This window comes from Nothoprocta perdicaria, unplaced genomic scaffold (genome assembly GCF_003342845.1).
Source record: "Nothoprocta perdicaria isolate Ctin4 unplaced genomic scaffold, notPer1 scaffold_1, whole genome shotgun sequence".
NCBI lineage: Eukaryota > Metazoa > Chordata > Aves > Tinamiformes > Tinamidae > Nothoprocta > Nothoprocta perdicaria.
Genome location: NW_020454093.1, coordinates 6,572,853 through 6,588,337, shown reverse-complemented (window position 1 = coordinate 6,588,337; position 15,485 = coordinate 6,572,853). Strand labels below are relative to the sequence as shown.

General features: G+C 40.2%; 1 protein-coding gene across 1 annotated transcript in view; it reads right to left on the bottom strand.

The window, feature by feature from the left end:
• Nucleotides 1-15,464, bottom strand: part of ADAMTS6 (ADAM metallopeptidase with thrombospondin type 1 motif 6) — a 124,216-nt gene extending 108,752 nt beyond the window's left edge. The window contains exons 1-4 of the mRNA XM_026036989.1: nucleotides 15,308-15,464; nucleotides 10,249-10,625; nucleotides 9,122-9,486; nucleotides 2,222-2,390 (exon numbers count right to left, since the gene is read on the bottom strand). Coding sequence (XP_025892774.1) covers nucleotides 2,222-2,390; nucleotides 9,122-9,486; nucleotides 10,249-10,345 — 631 coding nt within the window. The 5' untranslated portion in view covers nucleotides 10,346-10,625; nucleotides 15,308-15,464. The remainder of the gene's footprint in view (nucleotides 1-2,221; nucleotides 2,391-9,121; nucleotides 9,487-10,248; nucleotides 10,626-15,307) is intronic.
• Between the last annotated feature and the right edge of the window lie 21 nt (nucleotides 15,465-15,485).

Here is a 15,485-nt window from a genome sequence, read left to right as displayed (position 1 = left end):
ATTAGTCCACACAGAAATCTGAGGCAAATTAAGCGATTTTCCTCCATACTCTGGGTTGGAAAAATCCCTTTAAATTGGCATTAATATTGAACATTAGTATGAGCAAGTTGCAAACAAATACAGTGAAAACTAATATGCAATTTAGTTTTAAATCACAAATGAAAAGAAATCTGGTCTTGCAGACAAGGAGTCTAAAATTATGGCACCCACATTTTCTTAATGCACTCTAATGATGCAGGGAAGGGTGGGAGGAAGAAGTGGGAGAAAAATACAAGAACAAACAAACAAAATCTCACAGTATCAAAGAAAATTACATGTACTAAATACAGCTAGGAGAATCACATGTCAGTTTTAGTATTTTACTAATGTATGTTACTGTACATGCATTTTCTTTAATTTTCATTTTAGAATACATTATAAAATCCGCCAGGAGCAAAATAGCTACACAGCGCAGCATTTAGTGGGGTCATCTCTAAATAATGCAGCCGCCACTTCTCAGGGTTCAAATGCCAACCTGTTCTCAAGCATATCCAAAGCGTGCATACTTGTATTGGGGGGGGGGGAAAAAAGTTCATCCAACTCTACAACTGTCCAATAAGTGGAATTTCTGAATTTCTATTCTGGTCACAAATACAAGAACACAGCCTTTCAATAAAAACAAACAAACAAAAATATTTACGTTTATCCATTATATTTTGCAGTTGCACAACAGAACTTACTTTTCAATCATAACATAATACAGTATTAAGTATCATTCAAAATAAATATTTCTGTAAACTAAACTGTGAAACAAGAATACCATCAAAAGCAGTTCACAAAATCCTTGTTGCAAATATTATAGAAGATTGTGTTTTTTCTCTGAGACAGAAATCCCTTTGGAGGGGAATTTGATGTTAACAACCTCTTAGCAAGGTCTTAATTATTTCAGCTATATTTAATAAAGCAGTTAATCTGGTTGCAACATATGCAAAAATTATTAATTTAATATTTTTTGATTTTAAAACATTCCTCTGTATCTAACTGCTTAAAATCTCATAGTCGTGGGTATCTAAGTTTACAATCAGTTAAACAGCCATTCTAAGTCTCGTAGCACAAGGCAATAGCTAGAAGATCGTTCTGCAATCTTTAGAAGAACAGATACAAAATAATGCTCTTAAGAAGCATGATACAGAAAGTTTGATATTTCCCATGAGCGCAAACAGAGTTAATGGAACCACTCAGGAAAAAAAAAAAAAACAAACTCAAACATGTTTTTTTGGTATAAAATCTGTGTTTTAAGTTCAGTCAGCCAGTGCCAGCAAAAGCTACAACTTCCAAAAGGAGAAGCCGAAGAGGCAACATCAATGAACAATGACATTATTTTAATATTTGCCAATCTGTACTACAGACTGAATCTCATGGAAAAATAACGTCTGGACTGAACTTTTAAGAACAAGTGATTCTTGAGAGCAACAGCATAAACATTAAGCCTGAATCATTTTTCAAATACATGAAAAACATTTTAGTGCTCTAAAAGAATTTGCCAGATAAACTCCAAGAACTACTACTCAAGAAATTAGTTTTTGGCTTAAGTATAAGCAAGTGGAAATCATGTCAGAAGAAGGATATTTGAAAAATGCTTTTGTGGAGGTTAAACTCTGCTTTAAAGCAAAATCATCCCTCAATCAAAATTATATGTGGTCCTTCCGGCAGGACACCTGTAAACTACCTACAGTCTGCTGTCAGGAAACAAAGGTAATCCACTGAAACTCACCAAAAACAAACAAAAAAACCCAGACACAGTATGAAAACACTTAGGCCACCTTAAGCAAGAATGATTTGAAGATGCCCAATCAGTTCCAAATGCATTGGTAATGACAATACTAACATATTTCTAATATATCAAGTTTGCACAAGTGAGATGGAACATTTATTAAATGCCGAGCTGTAATACTTTATTACTTAACTAGTCAAGCCACTAAAGTCCCCAGTCTGGAAACAAGGGGTATCTATAGTGCATGAGGAATGCTTGTGATCATCACATTACTACATTACTATATTAATATGAAAAAATGCATAACTACTTTTCAGAAGGGCTACATGACATCCTCCAGATGAAAATCCCTACACTGCAACCATCTCCACTGAATTTTACATAGCAAATAAAAGGATCTTAAACCACAACTTGTTATAATTTTTATAATTATGGTTTTTATACACATAACTGACATTCATACCTTACCTGAGATTCCACAGTGACCATCATCATAGAGATGTTGTTGGTGCATCGTAGATTTTTTGTAAATAACATGAGGATGACCATTTTCATAATTAAGTTTACTGGAATTTTTTGTTACATTCCTTAAAGGCTCTATAAAATACTCTTCATCTTCGGTAGCAATAACTCCATGCTTAAGAGGAGAAAAAGAAAGAAAATAAAATCTTCAAAAGACAAAATTAAACTTTAAATAGAGTTTTATAAGTTTAATTTACAGTAATATTGGACTATTATTTATTTCTGTGAAGAATTTGACAACACATCACCAGAGCAAAGACTGTAAGAACCAGCCAGTCTCTTCCACTAACGTCAGTGGGAGTAGGAGTAGGTCCCTATACAAAACACAGAAACAGAAGAACATATACAGCCCTACTGTTGCAGTTCTTTCTTTACCAAAATCTTTGGTGGATGTGGTAAGACTGCAAGAGATATTCTCGGTCTATGACAAGCAGTCTGTTCACAAAGATATTCCAGAACTCCATGATTCACACCCATTAAAAACGATACCAAGCCAAAACGGCCTCATTCAAAGGGAGAGCCCTCTGTGTCTCTACGATGGTGTATCAGCAGTTCCCAATACTGTACAGTGGAAAACTGCCTAACTTTTTGTTTTAGAAAATATTATTCAGGGACAATACTCAGTGTTCTACATTCAGATGCTGAATTCCAAAACTGAGCTAAAGTTACTGAAATCAAACTATTAGTAATAACTTAAGCTACACTCTTTAAAAAGCATTTATCCCTTAAAAGGTCTCACCACAGACCTCTGGCAGATCAGAATTGTTGCCGATTACGTACCAGACCAGACCATAACAAATGAACATTTTTCTCCTTATACTGCAGTACAGGATGGTAGATCTCAATTTCGTATTTGTGAATTCAGCTTCTTCCAAACAGGAAGTGGTTCATGGAAGAAACGTCAGATTTCAAACCGAGTATTCAATTTCCTAAATATTTAGCAATTAAAACTGAACTTTAGAAGAAAAATCCAACAAGGCGATCTTTTCAGATATAGATATTGGGGTATGCCAGGGTTATTCCTCCAATACTACACTTCCTAACTGAAAAAATTCTGATATCCGTACAAAGAAATTTCTGAACACAGAATCTTAGTGTAGTCACTATGAGAAAGTGAGAGTAAGTCTGGAAGCATGAAATTCTGCATTTATATCCCGATTTGATGAATTCAATTGATCTAGATCTCACTGAAGTCACTATAAAGACTGTTCAAGTAATAAAAGTAGAAAATATTCTTAACTGTGCATTTTCTTAATTCAATTCAAGATGATTTAGAACTATTCAGCATCTCCTTCTCAACACACACATCTTCAAGAATTAGCATGTTACTTAAGCTCTGCAGTCAATGACGCGTGCTGAAGACCCATCTCAAGGTGCTTCCAAAAGGTTGTGAAATACTCTTACAGAAGCATATATAGATACAGTTGCTTACAGAAGCAACTTATACAGCTGTATATTTCCATTTCCACTGCCTTTTATCTGTAAAGCCAGTCTTATACACGAGTACTTTGTTTCAATGGATTGTATTTCTCCAGTGTGACCTCTAAAATACATGTAACTGTAAAGCACTTGATCCATATCTGCTTTAAATAATCAAAAGCTGTTGAGATTAGAGCTTGCCATTTCACATCTGGTCAAGACTCTCCTCTTACTGATGTTCTATGTAGCAACTGTCCACTGTTCTTCACTTTCAAAACAAATGGATTTCAATAACAACATACAGCCTATAAAATAAAAAGCCTCACAACAGTTCAGGAATAAAGGAAAAAGTTCTCTAGATATATTCCTATACTATAGATTTTGAAAACATAAGAATGAACACTTTTTATTTTTCTTACACATTTCTTATGCATCATGACCATAACAATTCATATTCCTCCTCAGTATCATTATGAACTCAGTTATTTACTAAAGAAAACAGGGTTTGCATTCATATGGACAATGCAGGTACAAAATATCTCTCAAAAAAAAAAAAAAAAGCCTTCTTGTTATTTGAAATCTAAAACGTCACTAAAAATAAATCACTTACTGGTACACTGCTGCTTAAATAGTCTTGCAAGTATAAACCAAACTGTAACTAGATTCGCCAGATGTGTGGAAAGAACCTTGACGGTCTGGACTGCATCCAGTCTAGATGTCAGACATCTGGGTGCAGGCAAATCCTGGCCCATTATAAGCTCTGCTATATTGTTCCCAGGGGAAAAACGTCCTGCAGAGTGGTTCTGGCCAACACCATCTGCTTTTTGCCAAGTCTGAGGAGACAGAAGTATCATCCATATGGCAACCCTGTCTCTAAAACATAGAGGTCTTTACCCAGCGCTGATTACTCTAGGGCACACGACTTCCACGTCTGCACTCACAGCCCAGCAGGTTAGCCAGTCGGACTGCAATGAATAGTTCTCAGAGGTGGCATGACCTCAGTGGGAGGAACTCAATTCAGATGTCATAAACAAAATTAATTGCAACATTAATTCCCTAAATAAATTGTGTATAAGAGAAAAACTACAATGACTCCCTACAAACTACTATCATTGCTCATTTAGGTACTCTCAGAGGAGGCAACCAGAAAGTTACCAACATTTCTTTTTCTTCTGTGCCTAGTCGGTATCTGATCTCATCTACACAAGCTGTATGGCGGCTTAACAAAGCAGAATTTTAGTAACACTTAAATTTATCAGAGGTAAGTTTTAGATTACAGCTGCCACCAGGCAGTCAGAACATGAATGTGATCAGTTTCTGTAACCAGCCAAGTCATTTAACAGTGGAAAGGCACCTGACCTGCCTATCTGCCCTGCATATACAAGTCTAGCATTTTATTGAATGCATTAATTTAGCTTCCAAACAAAGCCATTCTTCCCATATTACGCTACTGTAAGTGATGATATTGAAGCAAAGTGAATAACTTTTTTTTTTTTCCTTAAAAAGCATGCTAAACTCTGAGGCAATTCCTCAATGAAAAACAGCATTTATCTTGAATTCAGATGTTTGTTGTTAGACAGGCTTCCACTGCACCTGGCATTCAGGAGCACCTAGTTAATAGTGTGAATTACACTATTTGCAAATTAGCATTCTAAATTCCAGTTTTGGAATTATGTATTTGAGTTTAAAGGAATTAATTCCTTCAGTTTTGCTTTTACAGTTGATGTCTGCTCCAAAGCACGAGAAATATCACTAAGACACAAGAATTACCAGCGAAAGGTTTGGATAAAAACATCATGAATTTAAGAAGTCAGCTGAATGTCCAAATAGGTTACTACCAGCAATATTCCTAAGACTGTTATCTAAAACAGATTGCTTGAGGCCCTGTGTTGTCCAGTCCCACTACCAACGGCCAACTCCTGCTAACATATACAAGATCTGGATCCATTAGCTTGACACGCTCAGGCAAATCTGTGAATCCATATGGAGTTCCCCTGAATTACCATAATACCCATGGAAACTTCTGAAAAGTCTCTGACTTCTAACAGTGAAGCCAATATCACTACAGCTGGTTCTTTGCTTCTGTACAGTTCCTAATGAAACAGACTGCGTTAGCTTAGTGTATTCTCAAGGATGCAACACCGATCTGGACGGAACAGCACAGCATGCAATCCACTTGCACACTTTAAAACCAGGAACAGCTTTTCAATGATTTTCTGAACATACTGCAAATATGTATTAGTATCAAAATGAACTCCAGAAAGAAAAGATTACTAGTCTTTAATATCACTTCTGATTTTTCCAAATTTTATAGAGCATAAATTTTGCCTAGGAATTAAAAACATTACTCAAAAAATCACATTATATTCAGTTTACAATCTACAAAGGTAGATGCTTTAAGGAAGAATCAGTTCTCAAATTAGCTAGTTTAAGAAGGCTATAAGTTATAAAACTATGAATTTATGAATTATCAAAAGAACATGTAGTTGCCTGGCAAAATAATTCTTCCTTTAACCCAAGAACAACATGTAAGGGTCATTCTTCTAGCTACAATCTACTACTTGGACTTAATCATTTCTGGTTGGAAAACAACATCTGTGCTACCCAGCACAATGTATGGACCGTTACATGCCATGGAAACACTTGGCCTTTTACATAAAGCATTTCTTTGGAGCTATAGTAATCCCAAAATGAGGCTGAACCTCCAAATCACTTCCCCAATAATAAATCACTTTCTATAAATTTGAAAAATACTTCCTGCTACTGGGACTTTCAGCTCAAAATGAGAAAAACTGCTACAGCGGAAAACTTGCTTGAGCATTCAAGAAGACTTCTGACACAGGGAAGTGGGTGGAGAGGGAGAACAGGAAAAAACTGATTTCTGCTTCACTCCTGCTACCAACCAGCCCCAAACTTACCATCTTTAAGATTTATTCTGCTCATATCTAGACAAACCTCCCTCCATGAGGTGAAATTCACTCCTTTGCCAGCCTGCCACTGTTTTTCTTCTTCCCTTCCATATGACATATTCAGCTTAGGCAATGCCTCAGCACTTCTGCCTCAACCTCCTTGCAACTAAGATATAAAGGGCTTTTTTTTAATGGGAAGGACAAACCTGCAACCCATCCACTCGTGGAACATCTGTTGAAGTAAACATGAGCTTGGAAGCTAAAAAGATGGACAAGATCTTCAGTTCCCTCATGTAACTGCTCACAGGATTATAGAGCACTTCCTACAATTTTGGATAATTTATAGCACAATCAGGGCCCAGTCTGCAAGAAGGAGACTATGTTAGTAGCCTGCAATCCTGGGGCACTAGGTAGAAGGAATATAAACAGGGAGGTTGAAACTGGAAATAGTGAGAGGGAAGTGATCTGCCTGCTGCTTAGTTTTATCATAATGACACTGAAAATTCTATCTGCATTAAAACTGATCTAAGGTACTATATGTGTTCTTCAAATTCACCCATTTTACATGAATTCAACCCTAATCTCACCCACCCTGAATAAACTAAACAGATGTAGATCAAGGACTATGCAAAATACGATCAGTAGTCTCTTACAGACCAATAAGGAGACTGGAAAACATATCATGTGCATGATATGTTGATTCATGTTGAGCATGAATCTTCGATATGCTGAATTAGCATCAATTCTAAAACAAGTAATACTTAATGCTCACTGTAAATTGCTTTATTAAGCACAGTCTAACAAGCAGACATATAACAAAAGGCTTGTCAGTAGGAATCATTTTAAAAATAACTGTGATGTATTTATCTGAATAGAGTGGTAGCTCCCATATTTAGTTCTCCAGGAGACCCTGCCAACACTGCACAGCCGAGGAGCTTTCTTGAGTTCAGCTCCCCAGTGCAGCCCTTTAACGGGCCCCAGTTCCTTGAAGGAGCAAGAAGGAGTCTTGTGCCACCCCACTGCTGCTTCTAAAGTATTACGGGAGCCTCACATGCTTCTGACTCGGTCTTCCTAGAAGAGGCAGCGGCCACCTGACACGTGCAGTTCCCAGCAAGAAGCATGGCCATGAGGAAGACAACCAGCAGCATGGTGTGCCCAGGTACCCATGACTGCCTTATCCAGAACAAAGATTCCTGGAAGCAATACATAAAAGCCACCTAAAAACGCTGAAGATAAAGACTTAATTGGGAAACATCACAAGCTAGGGCTAATTTACAAACACTACGTTAATGCATTGACACCTGAACCCACAGAAAGCTTTCCTGCAGTAAAGGAATGAACAAGTGGACAGAAGGACAACTCTCGAAAGCGGTGCTGAAAGCTACCTCATAGTGTAAGGCAGTGAGAAAGTGTTCTTACATGAGAACTGTAAAAATAGAATTTAAGACTGTATTGACTGTATTACGGTGTGTTCATTTACCCTACTAAGCCCCATTAAATTCTTTATCTACTCAAAATGTTAGTCTAGACTTTATCAAGGACATCTCAAACAATCAGGTAATATTGCTAGCTGTCTAGCTCTGATACTGCAGGCTTTTGTTGGCATCCGACAATGTTTTATTCTAGATCACTTGCAAGGATAAAAAGGACATACTTTAGCAGTTTTGCATAATTGTTTCTTTCTCTTACCAATTAGATTTGTCTACATCCAACAAGACAATTGATTGGCATTCTACTATAATAAAAATTTAAAAAATCCACAATATATGCACATATTTTTGCTACAGTAATTAGCAGATTCTTAATTTACTGTTTCCTAATAACGCTACACTATTTTAGTATTTTGTAACACAACAGTTTGGGGGGTTAACATTTTTGCTGCAACAAAAGGAGTTTTTTCACATTTACATATTCCTGCCATGTGATCAAGAGATCAATAGTAAGAGCAGCTCATTAAAAAGAGATGGGAATTTCTAAGCCTGCCTTTAGCTTAAATGCAACTGTTTGACTTGTAATGTACAACAACAAATTTAAAAAAAAAAAAGTTACTTTCTGATGCATGCAAAGGATCCTCTTCCCTCTTTAGAATTGGCAATGACAACCTCTACACCAAGCAATTCTTCTCCTTTGTTATTTACTTGAATTTGATATAGCTCAATTCTCAGAAGCGGGTGTTCAGTTCAATCAATACCTCACTGGAGACCGAGCATCTTAAAGGACCCAGTGTCCCCTCCTCAATCTCGGATGTGTAAAATTTTAGCTATCTGTAACCATCTTGCCACAGATCTAATCTTGCGGACCTGAAGCAGACCCTGTAAACGCTGAACATGTTGCCTACTAAAGGACTAGAGGAGTGGGTCTTAGCACTTACAAGTTTAAGAAAACGATGAATACTTTTCCCCCAGCACCCAGACCCCCAGGAATTCCAAAGACTGAAAGATACACCAATTAAGCCATTCTCCTGTGTTTCAAATGGAAGAAGCACACTATCACACAAGAACATGTAACGTGCACTTACCAGACCATCGCAGTTGCTTAAGGCCACTTTAGTTGTACTATGCTGGTCTTGCAAATATCCTGTGTAGTGACAGTGGTCTAAAAAACTGTGTTTCCATTGAGGTCCATCTTTCCCCCAGTATTCTACTGTAAAATGTCTGGATACCAAATCTGTGTTGAGAGTCAGGTTTAAATGAAAGTGCTTGCCATAGGCAGAAAGTTTAAAAAATAATTTAGATGCTGCCAGTTCTGGATCATAAGGGTCCGTGCTCCTCCTCCTCCTTGAGGGTTTAGGATTTTTCACAGTAAAGCTGAGGAAGGCTCCATTTTGATCAACCCTTATTGGGATTGTTAGTTGGTAGTGTTCAAGGTGAGACAGGAATTCCTCTTTGTAATCACAAGGTAAGACAGTCCAGGGAGTGGGCATAGAAGAGAAGAAAATATAACAGGAAACAACAAGCAGTAGTATAAACATTAACCATATTTGCCTAAATCTCATCATCCTCACAAATGAAAGTCATTTTCAGGTAAATTTAAGATGTAGAGCTTTATAAATAAAACACACTTTCTAAGTCAACAAAATGTGTTCAGTTTCCTATCAACTTGATGATACTGGAAATACCCAAGTTTTAAACTACATATCTTTTCCTGTGTACCAAAATATGTAAACATTTGGGGCTAAATTCTACCTAAGAAGGATGTATTCTTTCCAGTGATACCACTCAAAGCCAAAAGCTATTAGATCCACCTGCAAAAATAAAAACAGTAGGAATGACAAGAAGTACTACTTGTTAAAAACATGTAAATGGCTCTTCATTCCAATAAAAACCTACAAATGTTAATATATCAAAAGTAAGATTAGATCCTTACTTCCTACATTTCAGAAAGCGTTAATGAGGTTCTGGCAAATCTCTGAACTACTAGCCAGTACAACATTTTACTGGATGTAAGGCTTTCTTACAGCTAGAAGTAGAGAGAAATTAGGACAACAATTCAATCAGATTCTCTGTAATCAAGCTTTCATGATAATCATGACAGAATTAAGAGCCTGTATAATGCCATCAATTTCTACAGACATGGCTTAGAAAACATTACCCATATTTAACACAAAAAACATGCTCCTTGCACCTACAGAGGTCAGGCTCCTACCTTGAGAACTATATGAAAGCCTCTTGTCACTGTGAAATTCCGATGAAACGACGACTAAGCTCAAAATCCATGTCCACGCCTTCCAAAAAATTTCCATAATTTAGAAAAACTGAAAGTTTATTTTCTCCTTGGAGGGCTACCTGTGTGCTACAGAGTTAACTCCACGCCAGAATCGCACCATAACAGATAGATTTATATTATTTCCAGATTAGCTATTGGACATTCCACTTTTTGACGGGTATTCTTTTCCAACAATCTATATTTTCTTCTATATCTGCAGTCATTTTCTCAACACAAAAATAAGCATTTGTAAAATTCCTTCAGTTATCTGTAAAACATTAGACTTGGAAGCTACTGAATTTTCTCCATTTCTTTCCCTAAAAAAGAAAAGAAAAATGAGTCAAGGCAAATTCTTTCCATTAAAACAGATCAATACTGCAAAATATTAAGCAACAATGATGAACTACACAACATTTTATAATGATATTTAACCGCTACTACTTTCACGGTCTAAGGTCATGATCTTACCAAAACGAGTACCTTGAAGATGTAGTTCCATACAGCTTGAGATTCATACATACATGTAAAGTTAATAGGTGTAATAATTTACATAATTAAATGTTCAGGTTTCTCAAATACTGTGTTCAGACTTGTTCTAGCCGTAATCAATGCAGTGTATTCATTGATTTCAGCAGTGAATAAGTAAACCTAATACACCGGCAGACAAAGGGAGAACCTGGGAAAAAATCCAGAGCGCAGTTATCTGATCTTTCCGCAGCATGTATTTTGTTATTACTTGGACCTGGGTTTTGCTTATGCAGGCAAAATTCTCATTCACTTAAATGGGAATGCTGCACATTCTAATACCAACGAATGAATTTCAGAATTTATCACAAGGTTTAACTTTTTAATTACACTGTAAATACATTGCAAAAGTGGCTTGTATATCAAAAGCATTGTCTGATGTATTAGAATATATTTTTATTTTTCTTTTGTTTCTCTTCAAGGGGCAATAGGATTAAGTGAACAACATGTTGTGGGTTTGGGTTTTTTTTTTCCATTTAAAGTATTATAGCAGTAATATTACAAGGTAGGCCTAGATCTGGCCAGTGCTTAACCAGAAGGTCTATGCAGCTGCCCAGCAGTTTCTTAACACAGGATACTGTACTAGCTATCCCATCAGCTGGTACTAATCAGTCCTCTTAACTACCAGCACACCTGTGCTTAAAGCAGCATCTCACAGATGTCAAAACAGATCACCTGAGAAGGGCAAACTGAATGGAAAAAAACAGGCAACAGCACACACAGTCATTTACACACGCACTAGATAAGCCCTGCTCACAATTTTAACAAGGTAAATTTACAACATTCGTTCAGACACATAATACCTATACAGTCAGTGGGTTGTTTGTTAAGGTTTTTTTTTAAAAAAAAATGCAGAACTGTTCAAATTATCCAAAAAAAATCAACATGAAATAAATCCTATTTACCAATGTGATGCTGAATATCAGGAAACTTCCATGGCAATCAGAAATGCATCTTGTTATTACTACACACATGAGGTTAATTGGATCATTTCAATATTTGCTTTTTAGGTATCTTTCCAGATAGTATGCAGGATTTAGCTAGGTATGTAGATGATAAATTATATTTTGTAGGTATGGCTTGGGCTTCGTAACATTTTTTTTTTCTCTGAAGAAGCATTTGCTTAGTGATACGATTCACTTACAACAACAAGACCTCAATTAATAGAGATTTTATCAATCTCTAATCTTATCTTTAAATAATGCCTTTATTATCTGGATAATATTTAACTATAGCTTTAAAACAGGTTGCCAATGTTTAATTTCTGAAAAGACATAACCAATCTCATACTCTTCTGCTAATTTAGTCTATTAAAGAATGTGCCTTAATTTCAATTTGAGAATGTCCAGCTTCAAATTCCAGTCACCACATCTTGCTTTACCCGTCTGCTAATGAGGTTAGTTATAATGGATAGCTATAATCTGATACGACCACCTCTTGACTCTCTGATAAGCAACTCAATCTATTCAATCTACCTCACTCTGTACAATACAGTTTCCAGATGTCTAATTATTTCTGCAGCTTTTTTCTCCTGAATCCTTTCCAATTTGTCAGCATCCTTTTTCATGCAGAGACACCAGAGTTGGACAGAGTATTCCAGTAATGGCTCGTTAATGCCATATACAGAGGTAACATTGCCTGACAGCTTTTACTTAGCCAAAAGGAAAAAAATGGAGCTCACGTTACACTGATAATAAATTACCCTAACGTTAAGACCTCCTGAAACTGCAGGACCCGAAGAGGCAAGTAGCTTGGTATGCTGGAAGTCACCACGGTGCCTGTCATCTGGGCATCACTGGCCCAAGTTGAGCCTTAGTCAAGAGTGCCCAAAAGTCATTCGCATCTTCTCTGCATTAAAGAGGGGTAAGAGACATGAGGCACAAAGCGTTTGCACACCTCCACTCATGGGACTTCTAGTAGGATGCTGGGTAGGAAAAAAAAAAAGCTTCCTCTACCTATTCCCTTTCTATACTTACTTTCTAGTTTTACTGATCGATGTGCAGCATTTCAGTTTTGATTACAGTCCAGATCGCACCTTTTATCAGCACTTATGATAAGAGGCATCTTCCCATGCCCAGTTTCAGAGACACGTGTTTATCAAAGGTAACACAGCTATGTTCTTGTTTGCTCACCATTTACCTAAAGCCACAGCTCCTGCCTCATTCTGCTGGAGCAGCAAAGGGAAACTATGATCCGCTTCAAAACCCAGAAGGTGCATGGCAAGAACAGCGCCCTGCACTGGGGGTACAGTGACAGAGCACACTCACTCAACAGCAAGAGGGGAGGAAAGGGCCATAACTTGAGCAAAACTGAAGTTTTGAGGAATGGACTATTTGGTGGCAGCAGCTCACCCAACTGAGCTGCTCAGACCATCCACTCTGATACCCTCCACACAACTAAGGGATGCTGGCTGAGGGAATACTTAAGTTTCAAGGCAGGAGAGAAGTTTCATATTAACCGTTATCGGGACAAATAACCCCCACCAGGTGCGGCAACAGCGGTGGCAGTGGGGCTGCTCCCCTCCCTTCCCCCGCCACAGCGGCGCAAACGCCCTGGCCCAACGGCCGCCGCCAACGGCCGCCCCGCGCGGCGGCCCCTCAGCAGCCCCCGCTCAACGGCCGCGAGCGGAGCGGAGCCGCCGCCGCCGCCGCGCTGGGCTGCACAAATGAACTGCGGGCCGGGGGCGCCGCTAACCAGCCCCTCCAGCCGAGGGGCGCGCTCCGGCGGCGCCGCGGCCATGGCGAGCAGGGGCCGCCGGCCGCGCCTGCGGGGTGCCCGCCGCCTTCCCGCCTCCCGCCGCCGCCCCTGGCGGGAGGGCGGGCGCGGAGCGGGAGCGCGGCCAGGGGCGGCCGTACGAGGGGTTGCTAAGGAAATGCGGAGGGAGGGGCGGCCGGGGAGGGCGCGCGAGTCAGTCACAACAAGCGCAGCCCCAGGTAGCGCGGCCGCCGGGGCCGGCGGAGCCCCCGGGCCACGCAGGCGGCGGGCGGCTCGCTGCGAGAGGGACGGGGTCGGGGGAGCGAGCACAAAGGGCGAGGACGGCGCTTTCCTGCCGCGTTGTTCGTCGGAAAGCGGAGCGTAAAGAAAGGGAAGAAAGGAAGGGATTTAAAAAAAAAAAAAAAAAAGTGCTGCCGTGTGTGCCACAAGGCACAGCCGCGGCCGGCTCCCCCGGGGCACGGGGCTGTGTGAGCAGCCTTCCCCCTCCGTCTGCCCCACTCCATGCAGCCCTGCCGAGGGATCAGCTGTCATTGTGCTTCTAGAAACGAAGAATAAAGAGGAAAAAAAAACCAAGAGGCTGGAAGCATCTCTCTACCCCCGCAGCCCAACACGTATGCACGCTTGTGTCCCGGGCGCGCAGACGTGTGTGTGCGCGCACACCGGGACGGCAACAACAACAAAAAGGGACCCTCAGCGGGAAACACCAGCACTGGAGCAAGCTGGAGGTCACCAGACACACATCGTACTCAGAAAATTCAGAGGGAGGGAGGAATAAAGAGAGAAGGGAGAAAAAAAAAAAAAAAAAAAAAAAAAAAAAAGAGTCCTCCTCCCTAGAGAGGCTGCAGGGAAGAGTCTGGTTGCTGTGGTGGAGTTGATCCTAAAGTTAACTTTCAGCAGCCCATTTCCAGACAGCAGCGCTGAATCTATTTGGATAAAACGCGTGTGACCCAGACACTTGGCGCTTGGCCCAAACGCGTTGCACCGGCAGCCCAAATAAAAACGCTCTCTCGTACAACAATGAAAGAAATCAGCGAAGAGCAGGAAGAAAAGGGAGAGGGGAAAAAAAAGAAAAAAAAAAAGAAAAGAAAAAAAGGGGGGGGAGAAAAAAGGCAAGAAGCGAGGCCGCCGCCGGGCAGCGAGAGCCCACTTACCTCCCCCCGCCGCCGCGGGCGCGCCGATAAACAGGGCTCGGCGGGGTTAAGAGTCTAGCAAACCCCAAGCGGCTCCGAGTAAATCAAAACCACACGCTCCCATCTTCCCGAGGAGCCCGGCCAGCGCTCGGCATCTCCGCGAGCATCGCGGCGGCGGCCGCCTCGGCTCCGCGCGGACCCTCTGAGTTCAGGCACAAAATATGCACTTGTCCGACCGCCGGGGCGGCCGCTGGACATGACACGGGCGAGCGCCGCGCTCGGCCCCACGTACGGCGCTCCGCAAAGCTGCGGGGCGCTCCTGCGCCTTGCACCTACTTTTTATTTTTTTTTTTTCGCTCTGCCAACGACTTACCATTTTTTTTTTTAAAGTAACTCTAAAAAATAAAGAGTTGCACTGCTCAAGAGCGTACTTCACAAATCACTTTTTGGTGGAAAATACTCGCACCCCCTTCCCCCATCCTCAAAGGTTTCGCTCTGAAATTACTCCAAATCCACCTCGCCTAAATGCAATATAAAGTTCCCCCCGCACCCCAAAGCTCTGCAACGCACCATTACTCGGGACACGAGAAAAGCAAAAGTTTCATTGAATAGCGTGAAAACTTCCTTACCGTTCTCATCTTCAATTTCTGATACAAAGTAAGTTTCAAACAATAGGGATTGCACAGGACGATTCCCGTATTCCTCTCTGCTTTTCCCCTCTGTGCAAGCAACCATCAGGGTTATATTCTCCAACAGCATAAAATTCTCTAGCCTTCCTAAAAGGGGTGGGGGGGGTGGAGGGGGGGT